The following is a 20,167-nucleotide window of genomic DNA, read 5'->3' on the forward strand; positions in this document are numbered from 1 at the left end:
AATACAATGAATATATATTTTTTCTCTTTTACTCTCCAGTTGTCATTATTATTTGTGGGAATATAAAGTTGTCAAGGCTGATGTAATGTAAGATTTTAAAGGAAGCATTTAACAGCACAATGATTTCTTAAGTAAAGCAAATAAGTTAAATAAATATTATTCTAGAGTTAATGTACTATCAAACTAGATGAAAGGTACCAGAAATGACAAAACTGGATATTGCCATCAAAGTTAAAAGTAATTTTTGAAATTGCCTCCTTATTTAAAAAACCCAGAGGCAAAATGAACTGTTACTTTTAAGATACATTAGAGTTCAGAAAATCATAGATATAGTCTTCCATGTTCGTTTCTTATCCTCAAATAGTTCTTTCAGTGATTCATAATTAATTAAAAGTTTCCGAGAGTCACTCACTCATGTATTCATTTTCCTTTCATAATTTCTACACTGTTATCTCCAAGTCAGACCTTTCCCTTGAGTTCTAGCTCCAAATATCCAACTGCCTACTCAACTGCTTCACAAGTATTTTATAGGCACTTCTTATTCAACATGCACCAAAATAAATTCATAATTTCCATCCACAAGTTATCCCCAACTTCCCCCAACGAAAAAAACCCCAAAACATGACCATCCCTCTTCCTGTGTTTCCTCAATGAATAAAGACTGTCACCCAGTGTCATAGGCCAGAAACCCAAAAGACTTGACATTGAACTCCCTTAAAAGCTTCCCTCATCTTTACCCCCTCTTCCCTCCAGTCCAGTCTCCATACTGCAGCTAGAGTAATCTGCATGAAAGAGAAATTGAATGGTGCCTACTCAAAACTCTATAGTAGTTTCTCATTGTTCTAAGGGGTAAGACCAACCTCCTGGATCTGGCCTGCACCCACAGGGTCTGATCCCTGCTATTGCTCCAGTCACATCTCAAGTCAACATTTAACCTACCCATGCTTTGCCTTTCATTGCCTAGGAAGGCCATTCTCACTCCCAACTGACTGACTGCTCTCTTTTCCACCTTCTCTTAGTTACTTCTTAACTTTCAGTTCAAATGTCACTTCTTCAGAGATGTCTTCCATGGCCTTATGATGGGGTCATTTTCTGCATTTGCGTGATTTCTGGAACGATTATCTGTTAATGTATGTCTCTTTCACTAGACTTTAAGCTCCATGAGGACAGAGACCCCCTTCTGCTTTGCTCAGCATTTTATCTCAAATGCCAACATGTGCTTTGACAAATAGAAAGTGCTTAAGTAAATATTTAATGACTTCAGTTAAACATTATGGAACATGTGCCATGTGACTGCTTTTCAACACCCAGATGCTTACAAAGCAGATACAGTATTCTTTAAGAAAGTTATAGGAAAAAGCAAAACCTTTTAAAGTTCTGCTAAATATGGTAAAATGTCAGTTAGGAAATCCCTTGGGGATTAATCTTATTTTTAACATAGGTAATCACATAAAAGAAATCAATAAATTGCCCCAATATTTGTTGGGTGACTCTTACAACTTTGACTGCTATTTTTTCTTGCTATTATGAAAGGCCTTTAGGAACCCTATTCTTCTTTTTTGTTCACTCCCCTCTCTCAATGTACTGTTTATCAAATTATCAAGAATTTTTTTATCTTTAACTTACTTCTCTCATTTTTCTTGAGAGTAGGGAACATGTCTAAACAGGGCCTTTTACAAAGAAGGCTATTCAAAACATGGTTTATGACTGATTTAATCTGTAGTATACAGAAGGGCTTTAGAAATTATGAATAAAATGAGAAATTTCACCAGGCAATTTTATATGATATCATAAAAGCAAAAATACAGTAACTCCAATAATCTGTTTCTAGCAGGACATGTACATAGTATAAATTTCACATGAAAATAATAATTACTGTAATTACAATTTTCCTTCACATGATATATATTAAGGAAAAATAATACTTAAAAATTTATAACATGGCATGATGTGATTAAAAAAAGGCTAAAATTCAAATTACATACCAATTATATTTTCATTTGGTTATAAAGAGGTTTATAGATTGTTTATCATGCCATATGGTTATGTCCTGCCTTGGGTTCTAAAAAATCTCAAACAGCAGATACAATTATTTTTATTTTATTCCTTCACTAATTTATGTAAGTAAATAGAAGCCTAATGTTAAAGAGGCATTATGGGAATTCTAAGAATGAAGGGAAAAATATTACTCACTGAGAATTAAAGTTACTCACTTGAGCTTAAATGGTAAGGAACTAAGTACCTTGGCAGTGTTCTAGCCATAACATTCACACTCTCATGATATTTACATAATGAATGGACAGAGGGCAGGGAAGGGAGAAAGAGGCTAAATGAAATATTTGCCTACTGAGCACTCTAATACATAATAACACATCTGTTGTTTACTGCCAATTATTTCCAAGTATATGTTAAAAATCAATACTTTCTGGCATGTTAGAAACTACTGCTTGCTTAAGCCACGGTTATTGTCTGAGATAGGACAGGGTCAATATAACAAATAACAACTGTTAGATGAGAACCAGATTAAATCAGGGTAGTGGTCACCTTCCATGACTCTTGGAGAAGGAAACTATCCTGACAAGAGCAGTGATATTGTCTCAATAAAACTCTGAAATAATCAAACAATTCAAACCAATGCCCTAAGTTTTGAATTCAAACAATTCAAAAAAATGCCCTAAGCATCCTAAAACTTTCATACTAATGCACAACAGGCAAAGAATTTTGGTCTGCTTGTGTAATACTTCCAGGTTTGCATAAGATATCATTTTTTTCTTCATTTATGCATTATAAAGAAATGACCCAGAAAAAAATAAAAATGCAAAATGAACATTTTCATTGAAATTCTGATTATTTTTCCAGAAAGTCTTTAGTCATCTATTGGCATTCAATCAGTACCCTGGACAGCAGATAAAAGACCTATTTTATTTTTTCATTAATTTATCTATTTATTTATTCATTCATATTTCAGATGTTTATCAAACTCCTACGATATGAAAAGTACCCAATAAAAAATGTTCACAGAAAATCTGCAGTATTTCTTCCCCAAACAAAGCAAATCAGACTGTGTAATGAAAAAAAGTTCAGCCTTAAAAGATCAATCTAAGAATACAAAATAGTCCAGTATTTCTTTTCCACAGTAAAAATATTTATCCACAAGAAATACAAGTAAGTGTACCAGATTACAATCTGTAACTATTCTCTCCAGGCCATCTTATAAATATTTAATATAATAGAGGTCATTTTATTCTATAATATATAACTTTACATTAGAAGGAAATGACCTTTTGTCTACTAGACAAAATAGCAATTGAATGACATCTTCTCTTTCACGTCACTTCAGTTCCACAGATGACATTATTTCTCCAACAATCAGGCACGCTCCACTGGCATTATTAACTAACAACACTAGTTGCAACACCAAGTTGTTCAGTTCAGTAGATAATCATTATCATTGACAAGTCAGAAGCCCAGATCCTCTGAGGGAAAATACGACCCACTACAAATTATGATGAACTATGCATACATTTAATTTTACTTATCCCTTTAAATCAATTGGTCTGCAAACTAGGATACTATTTGCAAAGTACAATTCTTAATGATCTATAACTTATTTAGAAAACATATGTTCAATTTAAATGCAAAAAGAACCCTGCAGATGAGATTTTGAGTGCCATTCATTTCAAGGTCACTTTCTTTATTCCATTACAAGAATTATAACTCAAGAATGTGGTACAATGAAAATGCCAGAAGTGGCGGGAGTCTGCCCAGTCTCAGCTGTATCATTAGCCCTAGCAAAGTTCTCCGCATATAGCAGGCTCCCAGTAAAATCAGAATTACACGGTGTGCTTTTATTTGGCTCATTACAGTTTGAAGCAATGATGCTAGAATTATTAGAATTAGAGAAAATAAAGCCTTGGAGAGTCTTAGAGCTACCTGAATGTATGAGGAAAATACAGAAAGACCATTTTTTTGAAGTCTGTGTGAGAATGTAAAGTCATCTTTTACTCTCTTTCTCTGTAAAGAGTCTAATGTATTAGTAAATCCTAATGGCTTTACCTTCAACATACACCCAGAACCTGGCCACTTCTCAATATCGCCACCACTGCCATCCTGGTCCAAATCCCTTTGTTTCTCATATAGATTATTTCAAAAACTCTCTAACTGGTCTTACTTCTGTACTTGCCCTCTTACAATCTATTAAAAAAAAAAAAAAGAAAGAAAGAATTCCAACAGATCTTTCAAAAACTTGGGACAGACCAAGTTAGTTTTCAATAGCTCCCATGTCATGCAGAGTAAAGACAAAAAGCCCTTTCTATGACTTACAAGGTCTTCATGATCTGGCCACCTAATAACTAAGCTCATTTTCTATTTCCCTTGTTGGTCTTCTCTAGACACACCTACATGCTCCCATCTCAGGGCCTTTTTGTCCTTGCTATCCCCACTGCTAGTAAAGTTCTCAATGAAATTCACATGGCTCACTCCTTCATCTCTTCTAGGTCTTCTCTATAAAATACTGTCCCCTCCAGCCTCCCTTTCCCTTTTATCCTATTTTGTTACTCAGTATATCATTCACCATCACACGAAATATTTTGTATTTACTTGCTTATTACTTTTTAAAAGCATTGTCTGCTTTCCCTCATTTTTGTAAACTTCAGAAGGGCAGGGCTTTGTTTCATTCACTATTGAAAGGAGGCAGAATTTGTCACCCCAAAATACACTTCTTTGGCATAAGGATTATTTTCAGCTGATTATTTTTTAGAGACTGTGGATACAGAGGAAGTTTTACAACTAAGTATAAGTTACCCTTTTGTAAGAGATATTTACAAGGGAGCTCTCATTTATAAGACTGTCTCCCTCCCTGTACCAAGAAGAGAAGGTGAACTCTAAATCTCTAGAAACTCTTACCAATATATTGAGAAGACACTACCTTAAATCTGTATAACAATCCTACCCTGGTTTACTGCTTTGCCTGATAACTTTCCACAACTGGCCTCCCTCCCTCTACATACCTTCTTTAGACTTTAGCTGGAGTTGGTAATTAAGGTAGTGGTTTGGGCCATCATGGGAAGTTACTTAGTTTTTCGGGGTCTCTCCCATGTACACAGGAGTCATACATGTTACTTAACTTCTGTTTTTTCCCTGTTAACCTTTCATTACAGGGGCGTCTCAGGCAAACCCTAGAAGATCAGAGGGCACATTAGTTTTCCTCCCCTATACCACCACAGCTACAGTGTCTAGAGGAGTGCCTGGTCCAAACATACCTAGGATTGGGAACACACAGATGAAAGAGCAACAGAAGTAAGGTGGGGAACTGTGGAGCTATGGGCTGGAGATAGAGATCAGCTGCCCAGAGACATCCAGGCTTTAATTAGAGTGAGGAGGTGGCCTTGTTGACATGAAGTTTGGTATAAGAAATGCTTAGCCTAATGTTTAAAATATTAAACAAATCACACAGATGTATAGATACTCCAAATGGTTTTATTACATGGTCCATACTACCATGTTAGCAAGAAAACGAGCTTCTTAGATTCAACAAGGTCCAAACCTGTTTGGACACTGTTAGAAAGTCTGGGGACCATGGTAAAATGATCAGAGATATCCTGCATTTGCTCTTTCTTTATATGGCCACCTTTTCCTGAAAAGTTTCTGTATCCTTGGCTAACTAGATAAATGAATTTAATTTTACAATGGTGTGGACATGTGTGGTCTTTCTAGTTAGGTTATGGTCCCCTTGAAATGTTATGGGGATATTTCATAGTGGAGAACCTTGAAATACTTCTTATGTACTCAAGCACAGTTGCCTTCTCTAATCCAAATCAGTGTGTCAGAAAGAATATTACCCTCTTGGTTTTATATTGGAAGAAACAAAAGCATAATAAGTAACTTCATTCATTCACTAACGCAATGATTTTTTTAACTGATCGCCAACTAGATGCTGGTAACTGTTCTCTGTATTGAGGAATGAACAAAATAAAGTCAGTATCTTCATGAAATTTACATTCTGGTTGAGGGAGACAGACAAAAAGCAAACCACTATTTTAGAAGATAGATAGACAGATAGATACACACACTTTTATACATATATCACTTTTATACATATGCATATATTTATACAAGCACATTTACACATATGTAGATACAAACAAATGTCAGGTCATGATAAGGACTGATGAAAAATAAAGCAGGGGAAAGGTTATAAGGAATGCCATGATGGAGGTTGGGAGGGTTCTAAAGTCACACAACTAACATGGTGTCGAGCCAGGATTCAAACACATTCCAATGTCAAATCTGTGGTCCTAACCCCTATGCTGAAGCTGCTAAGTGGCTCTACAAATGCTAACCTTCCAGTCTATTAGAGCTGGCAATGCAGAGAGAGACAGTCTGATTGGATAGAAACACTTTAAAAAGGAAACCTGAGAATCAAAAGTGTTCCTCATGGTGCCCTCTATCTAATATATGAACAGTATTTGACAACAAAAATTGGGCAATCTCCCAAAGTCCTGTAATTCTCAAAATTAACAAGGTGAGTCAAAGCCTGGTAAATGTCATAGGCTTGGGTTTTCTAGGTCCATATGTTGACTGCTCAGACCCTGCCTTGGGAACAATTTGCAAGTGAGAAGGTTAGGCTTGTTTTTATGTCATCCATATTCTAACAGATTTCTTAGAGGCCAGAATTTCCATTTGACCAAGACTAATTAGAAAAAGCTAGCTACTCTCGCATAAATCAGGTCTGACCTGAGAACGTGAATACAACCAGTGGTCACCCAAATCTCTGGGCTAATCTAACCCAATTCCACAGTTCTGAGTGTGATCTCCTGTCTATTACTTAGACTCGGTAGGAACTAGGATTCAAAAAGACTACATGGACCGACTTCAGGAAAGAGTCAAGCTGGCAGCCCGACACCATGGACCATGGGGGAATGAATCATTCCAGGAAAATATAGAGATAAGGCCTGTAAAGGAATCTTTTATACCTGTGACAGGCTTTCTCTAAATCAGTATTGATTAAATGGTTTTACATTTTGCTTTGTAAGAGAAACTAGAAATATAGCCAACAAATAGTTTAAAATGTTTTGCTTAGATTCTCAAGCTTTGTCATCAACTCAATCTAGAAGTAAACCTTCTTCCTCTTACCAGCTGTATGACACTGGACAAGTTATGTACTTTTTTTGTGTGACTCAATTTCTATTATAAATGGAGGTAAGTACTACCATTCTCATTGAAATATGAGGACTAAATAAGATAGTGGATGTACTTGCCAAAGAGTAAGCACTAGATGAACGCATGATATCCTTTTTGGGGATCCTGCTTCATATATATTCCATCCTCTCAGAATCATGCCCTCCCACACCAGAATTGACTTCTGAAAATCTATGTAACAATGGTCCAGCATACTCTCCTCTGTCTAGTCATCTTATTGATTAAAACAGGGGTAGACACCTAATATAAGCTAGGCCAATCAATTCTTTCTGCTAAGAATTTGAAGTTAGACCTCAAAGACTAATTAGTTATCCGCGGATGCTAGGCCTGGAAAGTTATATTGATTCAAATGTCACTTGAGAGCCCTTTGCAAATGGGGCAGAGGAATGCAGTCTTCAGAACAAGAGGGAAATGAAGCAGTGAGAGAAAAAGAGGAAATAATGAAAGACCAAGTGAACATGGAGGAAAAGAAAGAGATACTGCCTCGGTCCCTGAACACTTCCCAGTTCCTAATTCCAATGGCTCTCAAGGTTGGCTAAGTTTCCTTGTCCTGAGTTCTGTGAGAAAATTCCATTTCCTTATAATAAATGTCCTATTGCTTAAGTTAGCTTAAGATGTTTCTGTTCTTTGTCATCAAAGAGGTCCTTAGAAAAAGCGGTAACCTAAACATTCGTATTAGTTTAATGGAAAAGCTCACGTTTAACATTCTGAACCAGAAATGTATTTACTGTAATTAACGGAATGAAAGTGAGAAATAATAGAGAAGAGTATATAGGCCAATTTCCCCCATCATACCTATGTAACATAGGACAAAGCTAGCTCTAACCAAACTATGAAATAGCTTTAATGTGCTGCTATTCCCTTCTCTCCCTCCCTTCTCATTCTCATATTTCTCATGCTTACTGGAGGGCCCTAAATTCCTGCACAGTGTCTTATATATGCTCTGTCTTTCCTACCAGTAACCATAAATCAAAACCTATCTGTCTTTTGACCCTGTCCCCCAAATCCCTCATTTTTGTTTTCTAAGAAGGCAGCTAGATACTCGTACATTAACCCAAGCCAACATGGCAATTGATTGAAATATAAGAGAACACCTCCTTTTTCATTCCTGGCAACAGGCATGTGACTTTAAGGAAAAAAATCCTTAATTAAAAATCAATGAAACTAGTGATGGGAAATTCTGACACTGAATAAAGTACCAGGATAATTTTTAGAAAGGTGCTTTTGTGCTATCTTTTGTATGATAATCACATTGCATATGCAAATACCAAACTGCAGTAGGGGAAAAAAAGGTTAGAGAAGGACTGCATATTTTTGAAATATTTGAAATTATTGAGCACTCCTTTTCTGTACTGTAGGAAAATTGGTTTAGAGGCTAAAAATAAAACTACAGCTTAATATATTCAAAATTGTAATCAAATGTTGGAACAAGAAAATCAGTCATAAATGCTTAGTCAACTAACAGAGATTATCACATTTCTATGCTAATCCTGTGTTTTTAATTAACGGATAAAGCAGAAGGGGGCATCTAAACAATAGTGTATGAAAAAATACAAAAATAATTTCTCAAGTTCTAATTAAATGAGAGGCAATAACAAAATGCTGGTTCATTCCAGCAACTCTTTATCAAAAATAACAAAAACACCTTGGTATATCTTTCTAAAATTATATATCACAGGCTTCCACATCCTCTTCTGTTTTTACTCATGAACATAAAGAGTCCAGATGTTAAATATAAGCTGAGCCATCATGCTCAGAATCCCATCTGGCCTTCTTCCTTGAATCTCCTAATTGGTCAGAAGATGCATTTCTTACAGAAGGCAGTTGAGTTCAGGACAGTGATTCAGAGTATGAGCTCTAAAACCAGAGTGCCAAGATCCCTATCTTGGAGCTGTCACTTTCTTTTCATACCATCTTGGGCAAGATAATCAACCTCCCTAACCATAAGTTTCCTCGTGTATAAAATGGGCCTAACAATCATACCTATTGTTGTTTTGAGGATTTCTTCATTTACCATTAAGTACCTGGCACTGTTCCTGGCTTTTGAAATCCAACAGTGAACACTATGGGTAAAAATCATTGCCCTCAGGAAGCTTCCATTCTCACATATTGCATCTACAGCACGTAATTAGCACAATGCCTAGTCTTCGGTAAGTGATGAAGGGCAGCTGTTGGGATTACAAACACTTGAATGAGATGGAGCAAAACACCTGCATTCAAACGACTGGGAATGTGCTGGAATGAAGTCAGCACATCTAAGATCTAGTTAGCAGTGGCTCTGCCACTGTTTAGATCACCTTCATGTAATCTCTGGGCTGCAATTATTTAATCTGCAAATTGATCTAAAGGTCGCTTATACTGAATAAATGGGCAATTCGTGAGAGATATAAAAGGTGAAATTCTAAAAAATGATATGAGGATGCATTTGGCACAAGAATTTGGCATTTTCTGTATATTGAAAGCATAGGGAGAGCTGAAATGCTAGGTTATCAGCTGTAGTTTGAAAAAAAAAAAAAAAGAGAGAGAAACCTTCAAGAATCACTGGAGAATGTAGATGATTAATATCATACCCAAACCGGGACGCCTGGGTGGCTCAGTTGGTTAAGCAGCTGCCTTCGGCTCAGGTCATGATCCCAGCGTCCTGGGATCGAGTCCCACATCGGGCTCCTTGCTCGGCAGGGAGCCTGCTTCTCCCTCTGCCTCTGCCTGCCTCTCTGTCTGCCTGTGCTCGCTCTCTCTCCCTCTCTCTCTGACAAATAAATAAATAAAATCTTTAAAAAAAAATATCATACCCAAACCTTTAGCTTCATAAAATATGAAATCACAAAAAAATTAAAAGGAGACAGAAGCAGCAACTTAAATTTATCTTAGAAAGTACACATTCCTGGGTCGCCTGGGTGGCTCAGTGGGTTAAGCCGCTGCCTTCGGCTCAGGTCATGATCTCAGGGTCCTCAGGGTCCTCGAGTCCCGCATCGGGCTCTCTGCTCGGCAGGCAGCCTGCTTCCCTCTCTTTCTCTCTGCCTGCCTCTCTGCCTACTTGTGATTTCTCTCTGTCAAATAAATAAATAAAATCTTAAAAAAAAAAAAAAGAAAGAAAGAAAGTACACATTCCTTAGGCTATTCAGAAAACACTGGGTCGGGGCACCGGGTGGCTCAGTGGGCTAAGCCTCTGCCTTCGGCTCAGGTCATGATCTCAGGATCCTGGGATCGAGCCCCACATTGGGCTCTCAGCTCAGCAGGGAGCCTGCTTCCCTTTTTCTCTCTGCCTGCTGCTCTGCCTACTTTTGATGTCTCTCTGTCAAATAAATAAGATCTTAAAAAAAAAAAAATCCCTGGGTCAAATAACCTCTTTCTAGAACATATTTCAGTGAAATGTACTATTGTTTTTTTCTGGATAGTCTTAGCTTTCCTAAATCAGTTTTTCTAATGAAATTTAAAAATAAAATCAGTCCCATTCCTACTCCTTTTCATAAGATGATTCATTTCTCAGGATTTTGTAAATTATTTTCGAGTTACTTTTCTAGTTAAAAACATAGCATTTTGACTTTCTTAAAATCATTCCAGTGTATAGCTAGATACTCCTGCCGTTTAGCCAAGTTAAATGGCCCCTGGTGAGAATGACCCTGTTTACCTGGTTCCGTCCTTTGGACTTCCCAATCTGATAATACTGAACTCTTTATAGTTTCATGATTAAGTCCTGCTCTCTTATGAAAAACCCCTATTAACTTTGCTTTCAGCTCTCCTTCAGCTGCAATATTCAGTAACACATCCATCTACCAAATCTCACCCAAACAGTATATCTCCTGAATTACGGACGGCTCTCACCATAGCCCTGATTACTCCCAGCATAACCCCCATACTAGAAAGTCATATTAGACACTCTTAATATTACTCTCATGGCATTTTGCACAAATTATCACTAAATTGATTATCTTTTTGCACAATTATTATCTGTGTTACATCTACCTGATGGCAGGGAGAATGATTCTTGTTGACATCAGCCTGGCACAGAGAAGACAACTGTTCACATTAGTGAAGTGCTGGAAATATCTTCATTCTCAATGGATAAGCAAAACCCTTATTAAACAATCAATCTGATCTTACGAACTTTAATTTGCAAAGTTTTTATCCTTACTCCATAGCAACAAAACATCACTGCAGTAAAGTGACCAAAAACAAAGAGAAAGCAGTCCAATATTTAAAATTAGAAAACAAAATCATTTTCTACAAGCATTTCTCCAAAAACACCTTTTCTGGTTTTAACACAGAATATCATGAAATTAAGAAACACTTCCAAAATTCCTCACAGATTGGTCTTTAACACAAATACATACCAATCAAAAGCTTATCCTTTCTTTACTTTCCACAGACACCAAGGAACACGGCAGAAAGCCAACTTTCAGAAATAAACCCAAATAAAAAGAAATCTTGCAGTACGATTCCTCAGCAATAAAACCATAAATGCCATTTCCACTTATATCTAGAGTAATGTCAAGCTTCAATCCACTTAACACCAAAATTAATCCGGTTTAATGCTTTTTCTAGAGTGACATCTAACAATCTAGTAACATCATTTTAAGCAAACACACACAGAGCCTGAAGTTTATCAGTGTGCCTCAAATCTTCAAATAAAGTACAAGTAGGAAAAAAAATCTTACACTCGTCTATAGAATAATTATAAAGAAAATGCAGTTGATTACAACTAAACACAAAATATCCAGCAATTCACTAGCTATAAACAGAAATAGTTCCAATTAGAAACTTAGAGTATCAAGAGAATCCTTCTGGAAGTTAAATGGAAATTTCAACAAGAACATTTTCCAAAAGCAGGCCATTTCTTTATGCAATTACTTGTTTCCATTTTATAGCTGTCATACTTGTTTATCTATCATAAAACATTGCTCTGCTCTTCCCATAGTAATCAAAACAATAAAACAAAGTTGAAGAAAGAAAATGTGTCTCCCCAGCTTAAGATACTATTTTGAGGAGACACAATTAGAAATATTTTCAAGTACTGTATTCCAGGGACTTCTAATCATTGAACGGGATAAAATTTAAAATTTAAAGCACATTAAAAATTTTTGCTTTGATCTGTGGGACAAAGACTTCATAATTCATAGATATATATTTATTTTTAGTAACATTTGGGGATGTCAAGAATAGAGCTGGGTGCCTTTCTTTACTACTTGGAAACTGCAAGATTTGATCGTGTTCAGATTAATCAATTTTTAAAACAATGCATTTTAAATTTCCTCATTTCCAATGAGGAAAAATGCTTTTCACTGTAGTGAATACTATATATTTATATTTATATATTAGGTATTTCCTAGAAGAAAAAATATGTAACATGTCTTGAGTGCATCTTTCAACTACAAATCAGTTGAAATTCATTACAATTACTATTACTACTACAGAAACAGTTTCATAGGATAACACATAGGAATAGGGTTCTATGGCACAATTCATTTCTATAAAAAATTCAATACAAAGAATATTTTATTTTCACAGATTGGTGAGGTACTGAAATGCAAAGAAAAAGAAAAGGAATTCATCCAAAAGAGCATTTACATAAATTTCAAGAGCAACAAAAGACCACTGGCTAGAGGTATCATATTATTCATCCGCTACTCAGGATCAACAGAGAAAATTAGAATACCACATAATTTAGAAGAAATCAGAAGTGTTGGTCAGAAAGCATTAAATTATTGGTATATATAGCTAATAAGGACAATCATATAAAAAAGAAAAGCATTTATTAAAATAAACACAAAAAGAAAATATTCTAGGCCATGGACGACAAATTTGGGCCTTGTGCGTTAATGCTTATCAGGGTACTAACAGATGTGACTGATCAATCAGTGGGCTCTTTGTTGCTGATCCTGGAATCCTTCTCAATACACAACAAAGAAAGCCACCGCCAATCACTGAAAACTGGCACTGAAATCTATTTGTTAAACCTGCTCTCAGTGATACTGTTTAAGACATTCAATCAGGAACCTTCCCCACAGGCAAATGGTACAGGAGTAAGTACAGCCTTCTAGGATATGTGCTCAAGCAGGGGTTAACATTCAAAAATGTGTGAATGCGTAATAGTTCTTAACAAGGAAAACGGGAAACTAACATTACACCAGATAATGTTATGATCCAGTGAGTAGGATAAGTTTTTAAAACCTGTCATACAACTTAGAATGGTTTTAATTCTGATGATACCGCATTTAAAAAAAATACAGGCATCCATTTGTAAGAAAAGCAATCACTACAAAAGTAGCAAGAAATTGAAACAATTCCCTCAACCACACTGCAACAGAAATTAAAGACTGGAACTGGTAACTGACAAAAAATTAAAAAGTTTGAATGCTGTTTATTCATTGTAACTTTAAGCTATAGATAGTCTAATGGTTTGGAGAAAAAGGAGACAGTGGAGCCAAGATGGTGGAGGAGTAGCAGGCTGAGATGACATCAGGTAGCAGGAGATCAGCTAGACAGTTATCAAACCATTGCAAACACGTACAAACCTAACAGGAAATCAAAGAGAAAAAGAGCAGCAATTCTAGAAACAGAAAATCGACCACTTTCTAAAAGGTAGGACCTTTTAGAATCTGAAGCAGTGAATCTGAAGCCATGGGAAGATAGACCGCGGGGGAAGGGGCCAGCTCCTGGCAAGCGGTGGAACAAAATCTGAACTTTTAGAAGTCTGCTCCGTTGCAGACATTGCAGATCACAAGTAGGCAGAGAGGCAGGCAGAGAGAGAGAGAGAGAGAGAGAGAGAGAGAAGCAGGTTCCCCGCCGAGCAGAGAGCCCGATGCGGGACTTGATCTCAGGACCCTGAGATCATGACCTGAGCCGAACGCAGCGGCTTAACCCACTGAGCCACCCAGGCGCCCCTCTTTTAACGTTTTTTAAACAGTTTATCTTAATAATACCTTTCTTAAAAAACCTTTTTAAACCTTCATTATTATAGTTTATATTTTATCCTTCATTGTATTTAACTTTATTATTTTTTTGTGTATATATATATGGTATATATGTATATATATGGTATATATATGTATGTGTGTGTGTATATATACACACACACACATATATATATATATAGTTTTTTCTTCTAAAAAGTTTTGGGATTCAATTTCTTCTAATAGATCAAAATATACCCTAAATCTAGCACAGGGCTTTGTTCTAGTCTCCAGCCTGAGCAAATTCTCTCCACTTTCTTTTTCTTACTTTTTCCAACCAACTTATCTTATCAATCCTTTTTTTAGATTTTTTAAAAAATTTTCATCTTTATAGTCATATTCCATCCCTTCATCATGTTTACCCTTACTTTTGTATATATATAAGTTTTTCTTTCTTTAAAATTTTGGGAAGTAGTTTCTTCTAAGAGACCAAAATATACCCAAAATCAAGGCGGTGGCTCTGTTCTATTCACCAGTCTAAAATATATATATATATATATATATATATATATATATTTTATATAATATATATATTTATATTTATATTTATTTTTATTTTTAAAAAAGTTTCTTTTAAATTTCTTTTTACCCTCATCCAACCCATATACTCATGCCCATATGCTACTGCCAGAGTTTGGGAGCTTAACCCTTTTCTGGACTGTTAAATTGGCCTCCTAATCGATCCTCCTGCCCTTAATCTCATACTGTCTCATTCCATCCTAAAATCTGCTGTGAAACTAATTTTTTTCAAACACTGCTGGGATTGTTTCATTTGCTTAATCTAAAACCCTCCTACACTGTGGGAATGCAAGCTGGTACAGTCACTCTGGAAAAAAGTATGCAGGTTCCTCAAAAAGTTGACCCAGCAATCACACTACTGGGTATTTACCCTAAAGATATAAATGTAGTGATCCAAAGGGGCACGTGCACCCGAATGTTTACAGCAGCTATGTCCACAATAGCCAAACTATGGAAAAAACTTAGATGTCCATCAACAGATGAATGGATAAAGAAGATGTGGTATATATATACAATGGAATACTATGCAGCCATCAAAAGAAATGAATCTTGCTATTTGCGATGATGGGGATGGAACTAGAGGGTATTATGCTTCGCGAAATAAGTCAACTGGAGAAAGACAACTATCATATGATCTCCCTGATATGAGGAATTTGAGAGGCAAAGTTGGGGTTTTGGAGGGTAGGGAAGAAAAAAATAAAACAAGATGGGATCGGGAGGGAGAAAAACCATAAGAGACTCTTATTCTCACAAAACAAATTGAGGGTTGCCAGGGAAAGGGGGCTGTGAAGAAGGTGGTTAGATTATAGACATTGGGGAGGGTATGTGCTATGGTGAGCGAAGCATGTAAGCCTGACGGTTCACAGACCTGTACCCCTGGGGCAAATGATACATTATTTGTTTATAAAATATATATATCTTTTAAAATGAGACAAAGTGAATAACTACAGTAGGAAATTTGATGCCTAAAGTACCTTTAACACCCGAGTAGCCAAAATTATAGATTTTCTCTAAATAAAGAATAAAACCCTTCATTGTTACTTTTAACAAAAACTGCTTTCTTCTAATGAAATTAATGATAATTCAGTTCTTGTCCAAAATCAAATACTTTTTAAAAATCTTTTAAAAATTGGAGAAAGACAATTATCATATGGTTTCACTCATATGTGGAATAGAAGAAACAGTGCAGAGGACCATAAGGAAAAGGAGGGAAAACTGAATGGGAAGAAATCAGAGAAGGAAACAAACCATGAGAGACTCTTAACTATGGGAAACAAACTAAGGTTTACTGAAGGGGAGGTGGGTGAAGGAATGAGATAATTAGGTGATGGGCATTAAGGAGGGCATGTGATTTGATGAGCATTGGGTGTTATACCCAAATGATGAAACCATTTGGGTTTCATATGTGACCACTGAGTGATAGTGGAAACAGAAGCCATCATTTCAGTTTTAGAATAAAATTGAAAATGCAGCACAATTTTTTGGAAAGATTAAGTAATCTATTTGATAAAGTAGGCAGACATGAGCAGGTAACAGGTGTTTTCTGACTGTTAACAAAGGATGGAAACCAAGTTTCAAACAGCCAGGAAAAACTCTGGGGGCACACACATGTACTCTTCCTTGTAACTGCTGTCGTACAATGACCTATAGCTTCAGGAGAACACATTTATACTGTGGTCTTGATCCTCTATTCCCCTTGCAGTAGAATATGGGTCTATGACAGCTCTGATAAGGGCCATATGGGGCCCAAAACTCCTTCATAGACTACCCTAGTCAGAAACCACAATAGCTATAACCCTTGCAAGCATAAAAGAGAAAGACCACACCAACCCCTAGTGCAGTTGCGGTCTCTAGGTCTGTCCACTCGTCCACCTTAAGAGTCTACTTTTGCTTTCACTGCTATTAAATTCTTGTTTACTCGAGAGCTGGGCTCTAAATTCTTTCTTGGCCCAACTAGAAAACGGAGGCAGGGGATAGGGGCTGGGGTGGGGCAGATGGGACATGCCACTGACACTGAGATCAAATCAGTATACATTTCAGGTGAAGGTACTTTTTTTCTGCTATATAATCACACATTACACAATTTTACCAGAATGTTAAATCAAAGCGTGCTTAATGAAACACATCAGAGAAAACATACATCAATAACTGAACCAATTTAGACCATGTCCATAATAGTTCAACCTGACAATGAACTTTGCTCCATGTTAAATAGTATTACATGCGATTTCCAGTGAATAAAAACTGCATCACTGCCCCCACTTCCTTTTGCTTACATACACTTAGCCATATTTAGGATCTCTCAAGAAATCAGCAAGACATCTTATGTTGTACTGACATTTAGCAGTAAAGAACATTTGCAGCTATAAGCACCTAAAACCATAATCTATAAAAACATTACAACCAAGTCACTGCTCTTGATGTAACTGGACAAAGTTTTCTAAAATCTCCTTTGAAACAGCTATTATGCTAGTATCTTCTACCCTTGGCCAATTCACTGTCACGAATTGTTTTACTATTATGCTCTTCCATGACTTTATAAGTAATTTCTTTGCAAAATGAGAATGGGGGCAGATGAAGAGTCTTGTTTGGCTATAAGATTGTAGCTGATTACATGACAAACTTGTGGTACATCTTATCAGTATGTCATTCATCATTAAAATACAAAAGATTTTAATCAGGATGTAGCTTATTGTCTAATGAGGTGTACCTACCTCAAGTAAGACAAAAGACAAATGTTTCTGTAAACTATATAAAAACAACTACCCAAGAAGGCTTCCCACAAAACATGAAATCCAACAAGAAAATATGTAAGTTTTGTGAAAGAACATCAGTGCTGTATTGCAGTAAATATGTCATTTTTCTAGCATTCTATTGGTAAAACCAGAAAATGTTCAAAAAATGTTCTTCTTACCTGTGTATACAGTTTTTACTCTCGAGATAGGACATACCAGAAGCAGCATCTAATGAAAATTTCACTAATTGTTTGAGTTTTATCTCATCTTTCTTCTTCCTCAGAAAGGACAGGAAATCACCTCCTAGAAGGATTGACAGATGAACAATGAGATATAATCATGATGTACTGCTTACTGGAGATACTGGACAAAACCGCAAGAACTACACATCAGCCATTGCTTTCTGCCCATTTTGTTTGAGGTGAGGATAAAACAAAAGATGAAAAGAACACACCTATTAGAAAATAGATACCATAAACTTTCCCAGGTACAGTTTAAGTACTTTAAGTGCTTCACACTGTGTATTATCCAACACAAAATAATACTCAAACAAAATCATATAATGCCTCTGTTGCAATTTCTCACTGATTTCCCTGGGTAAAATTTTATGCAAAATTTTATTTTTTCTAATAGCAAATAAAAGATTATAGCTATTATGAATTTAAAATGTAAATGGTATCAAATTAGTTATCAGATGCAGTGACTGCTTATAACAAGTCACTGATGGTAGAGCAAGAGAGGGGAGAACTATGGTCTTTGATATGATTTAATTGCTGAACCAGATTGCATTTTGCATATCGAATGAATTTCAGTGATGTCTTAGAGCAACTCTTTAAATCAGCATGGTCCAAAAGAGATATAGTAACTTTCAATTTTCTGGTAGCCACATTTGGAAAAGTAACAACAACAAAAAGGTGAATGTCATTTCAATAATGTATTTTTTCCTTAGCCCAATATATCCAAAATATACCAATATGTATCACTACAAAATTATAGTAAAAATAGTTTACAGTTCTATCATCCTCATTCTTTAAAATATGTTGGTTATTTTACATTTCGTGGGACATCTCAAATATTTGATCTGTGTTAAAATTTCATAAAATTTATAGTCGAAACAGAAGATTCACATGCCTATGTTGTTTCAAACATTTAAAATTTTCTAGTAATTCAATCATATCCATTTTAAATTGAATAAAATTAAATGAGATCCAAAATTCAGATTTTTTTTTAAAGATTTTATTTATTTATTTGACAGAGATCACAAGTAGGCAGAGAGGCAGGCAGAGAGAGAGAGAGGAGGAAGCAGGCTCCCTGCAGAGCAGAGAGCCTGATGCAGGGCTCAATCCCAGGACCCTGGGATCATGACCTGAGCCGAAGGCAGAGGCTTTAACCGACTGAGCCACCCAGGTGCCCCCAAAATTCAGATTTTTAGAAGCACTAGCCACAGTTCCCAAAGTTTAGGAGTCATCGACCACCAGTCACAACCATATTAGAATAGTGTTAAACTTCAACAGTTCATTCATTCTTGACATCGCATTAAAGGCTGCATGAAGGCTTGATTATTCTTCCTTGTTAGTGTAGAGTGTAATTGCATTTTTTAAAAAAAAGTTAAATGAATGTTCTCTCAAAACAATCATTCCCACTTTCTCTATTAGTGCCTCAGATTCTAAACCAGAATTTTTCAAGAGGGATTAGCATTTTAATTGCCATTTCCTGAATTTTGTAATCCTCTTCACCAGGGATCCAGGCTTCCTTAAATAGAACAACTCTAGAGGTGAAGACTTAATAGCTTTTTCTTTAAGGAGAATACCTGGAAAATAAACACTCGCCAGGTCTTTCTCTAACAACTTCTCTTATTCACAAATCCAGTGTTAGGAAAATTTAGGTGGACTATTTATAAAATCAACAGCTATATGCTTAAAAATAATCTTAATGGTGTCAGATAATTTCTTTATTCTGTTCTTTTAAAGAAAATATCAAATGTATTCAATTACTAGGAAGATTATTGACACAGTCTCTGTCAAGTTTAACTTAATTTTCTGAACATATAAAAGCAAGAGTAAACAGCAAAATTAACCATTAATTTCTCTACTTTAATAGGTATACCAATTAAGTGGACTTGAAATCAATATTTAGTTCAAGTTATTCCTTGGACCAATATTCATATATAATTATAATATATATAACCAATATTCTTTTGTTAGATATATGTTGACCTATTTTAGAAACAATTCAGACTTCTGGTCTTGAAACCACACAGCATTTTGTTTAAGCTTTGGAATAGCTTTCAAATGGAAAGAGCTTTTCTGGAATTTGATTTAAAGCATCCTATGACATAACCTCAGTGTTCTGTGAAATCCTAACATTTCTTTCCCAAGTTAGATCATATTCAGCATTTTTCCATCTGCCTCCTTTTCTTCTTTAAACTTACTTCTTTGGTGAATCCTCCTTCACCCCTTAAACCCTGCCCCAAACGGTAAACCCTAGGAAGAGAATTGTGCCTCTGCTGCTCAATATTATAATTTCAGAGGCTACCATACCATGTTCTAGCATATAGCAACACCTCAGTAAACATTGCTTGAATGAGTGAGTAAACAACGTATACGTATCTCCTCTTGCAGCTTCTTAGCTTCCCATGAAGACCAGAATCATTTTATCATTAATCTTAACATTTCTTACCTAGTCCCTTTCCAATGGTGAGAACTATGCTTTTCAAATACTTGCTAAATGTTAAAATAGTGTTGAAAAAAGGATATTACA

General features: G+C 35.9%; 1 protein-coding gene across 3 annotated transcripts in view; it reads right to left on the bottom strand.

Moving 5' to 3' along the window:
• The window catches only part of FER (FER tyrosine kinase), a 536,624-nt gene that overhangs the window by 107,668 nt on the left and 408,789 nt on the right, over positions 1-20,167 (bottom strand). For all 3 annotated transcript variants that reach the window (XM_044264382.1, XM_044264368.1, XM_044264376.1), the window contains exon 17: positions 17,587-17,710. In XM_044264382.1, coding sequence (XP_044120317.1) covers positions 17,587-17,710 — 124 coding nt within the window. The remainder of the gene's footprint in view (positions 1-17,586; positions 17,711-20,167) is intronic.

This window comes from Neovison vison, chromosome 1 (genome assembly GCF_020171115.1).
Source record: "Neovison vison isolate M4711 chromosome 1, ASM_NN_V1, whole genome shotgun sequence".
Lineage (NCBI taxonomy): Eukaryota > Metazoa > Chordata > Mammalia > Carnivora > Mustelidae > Neogale > Neogale vison.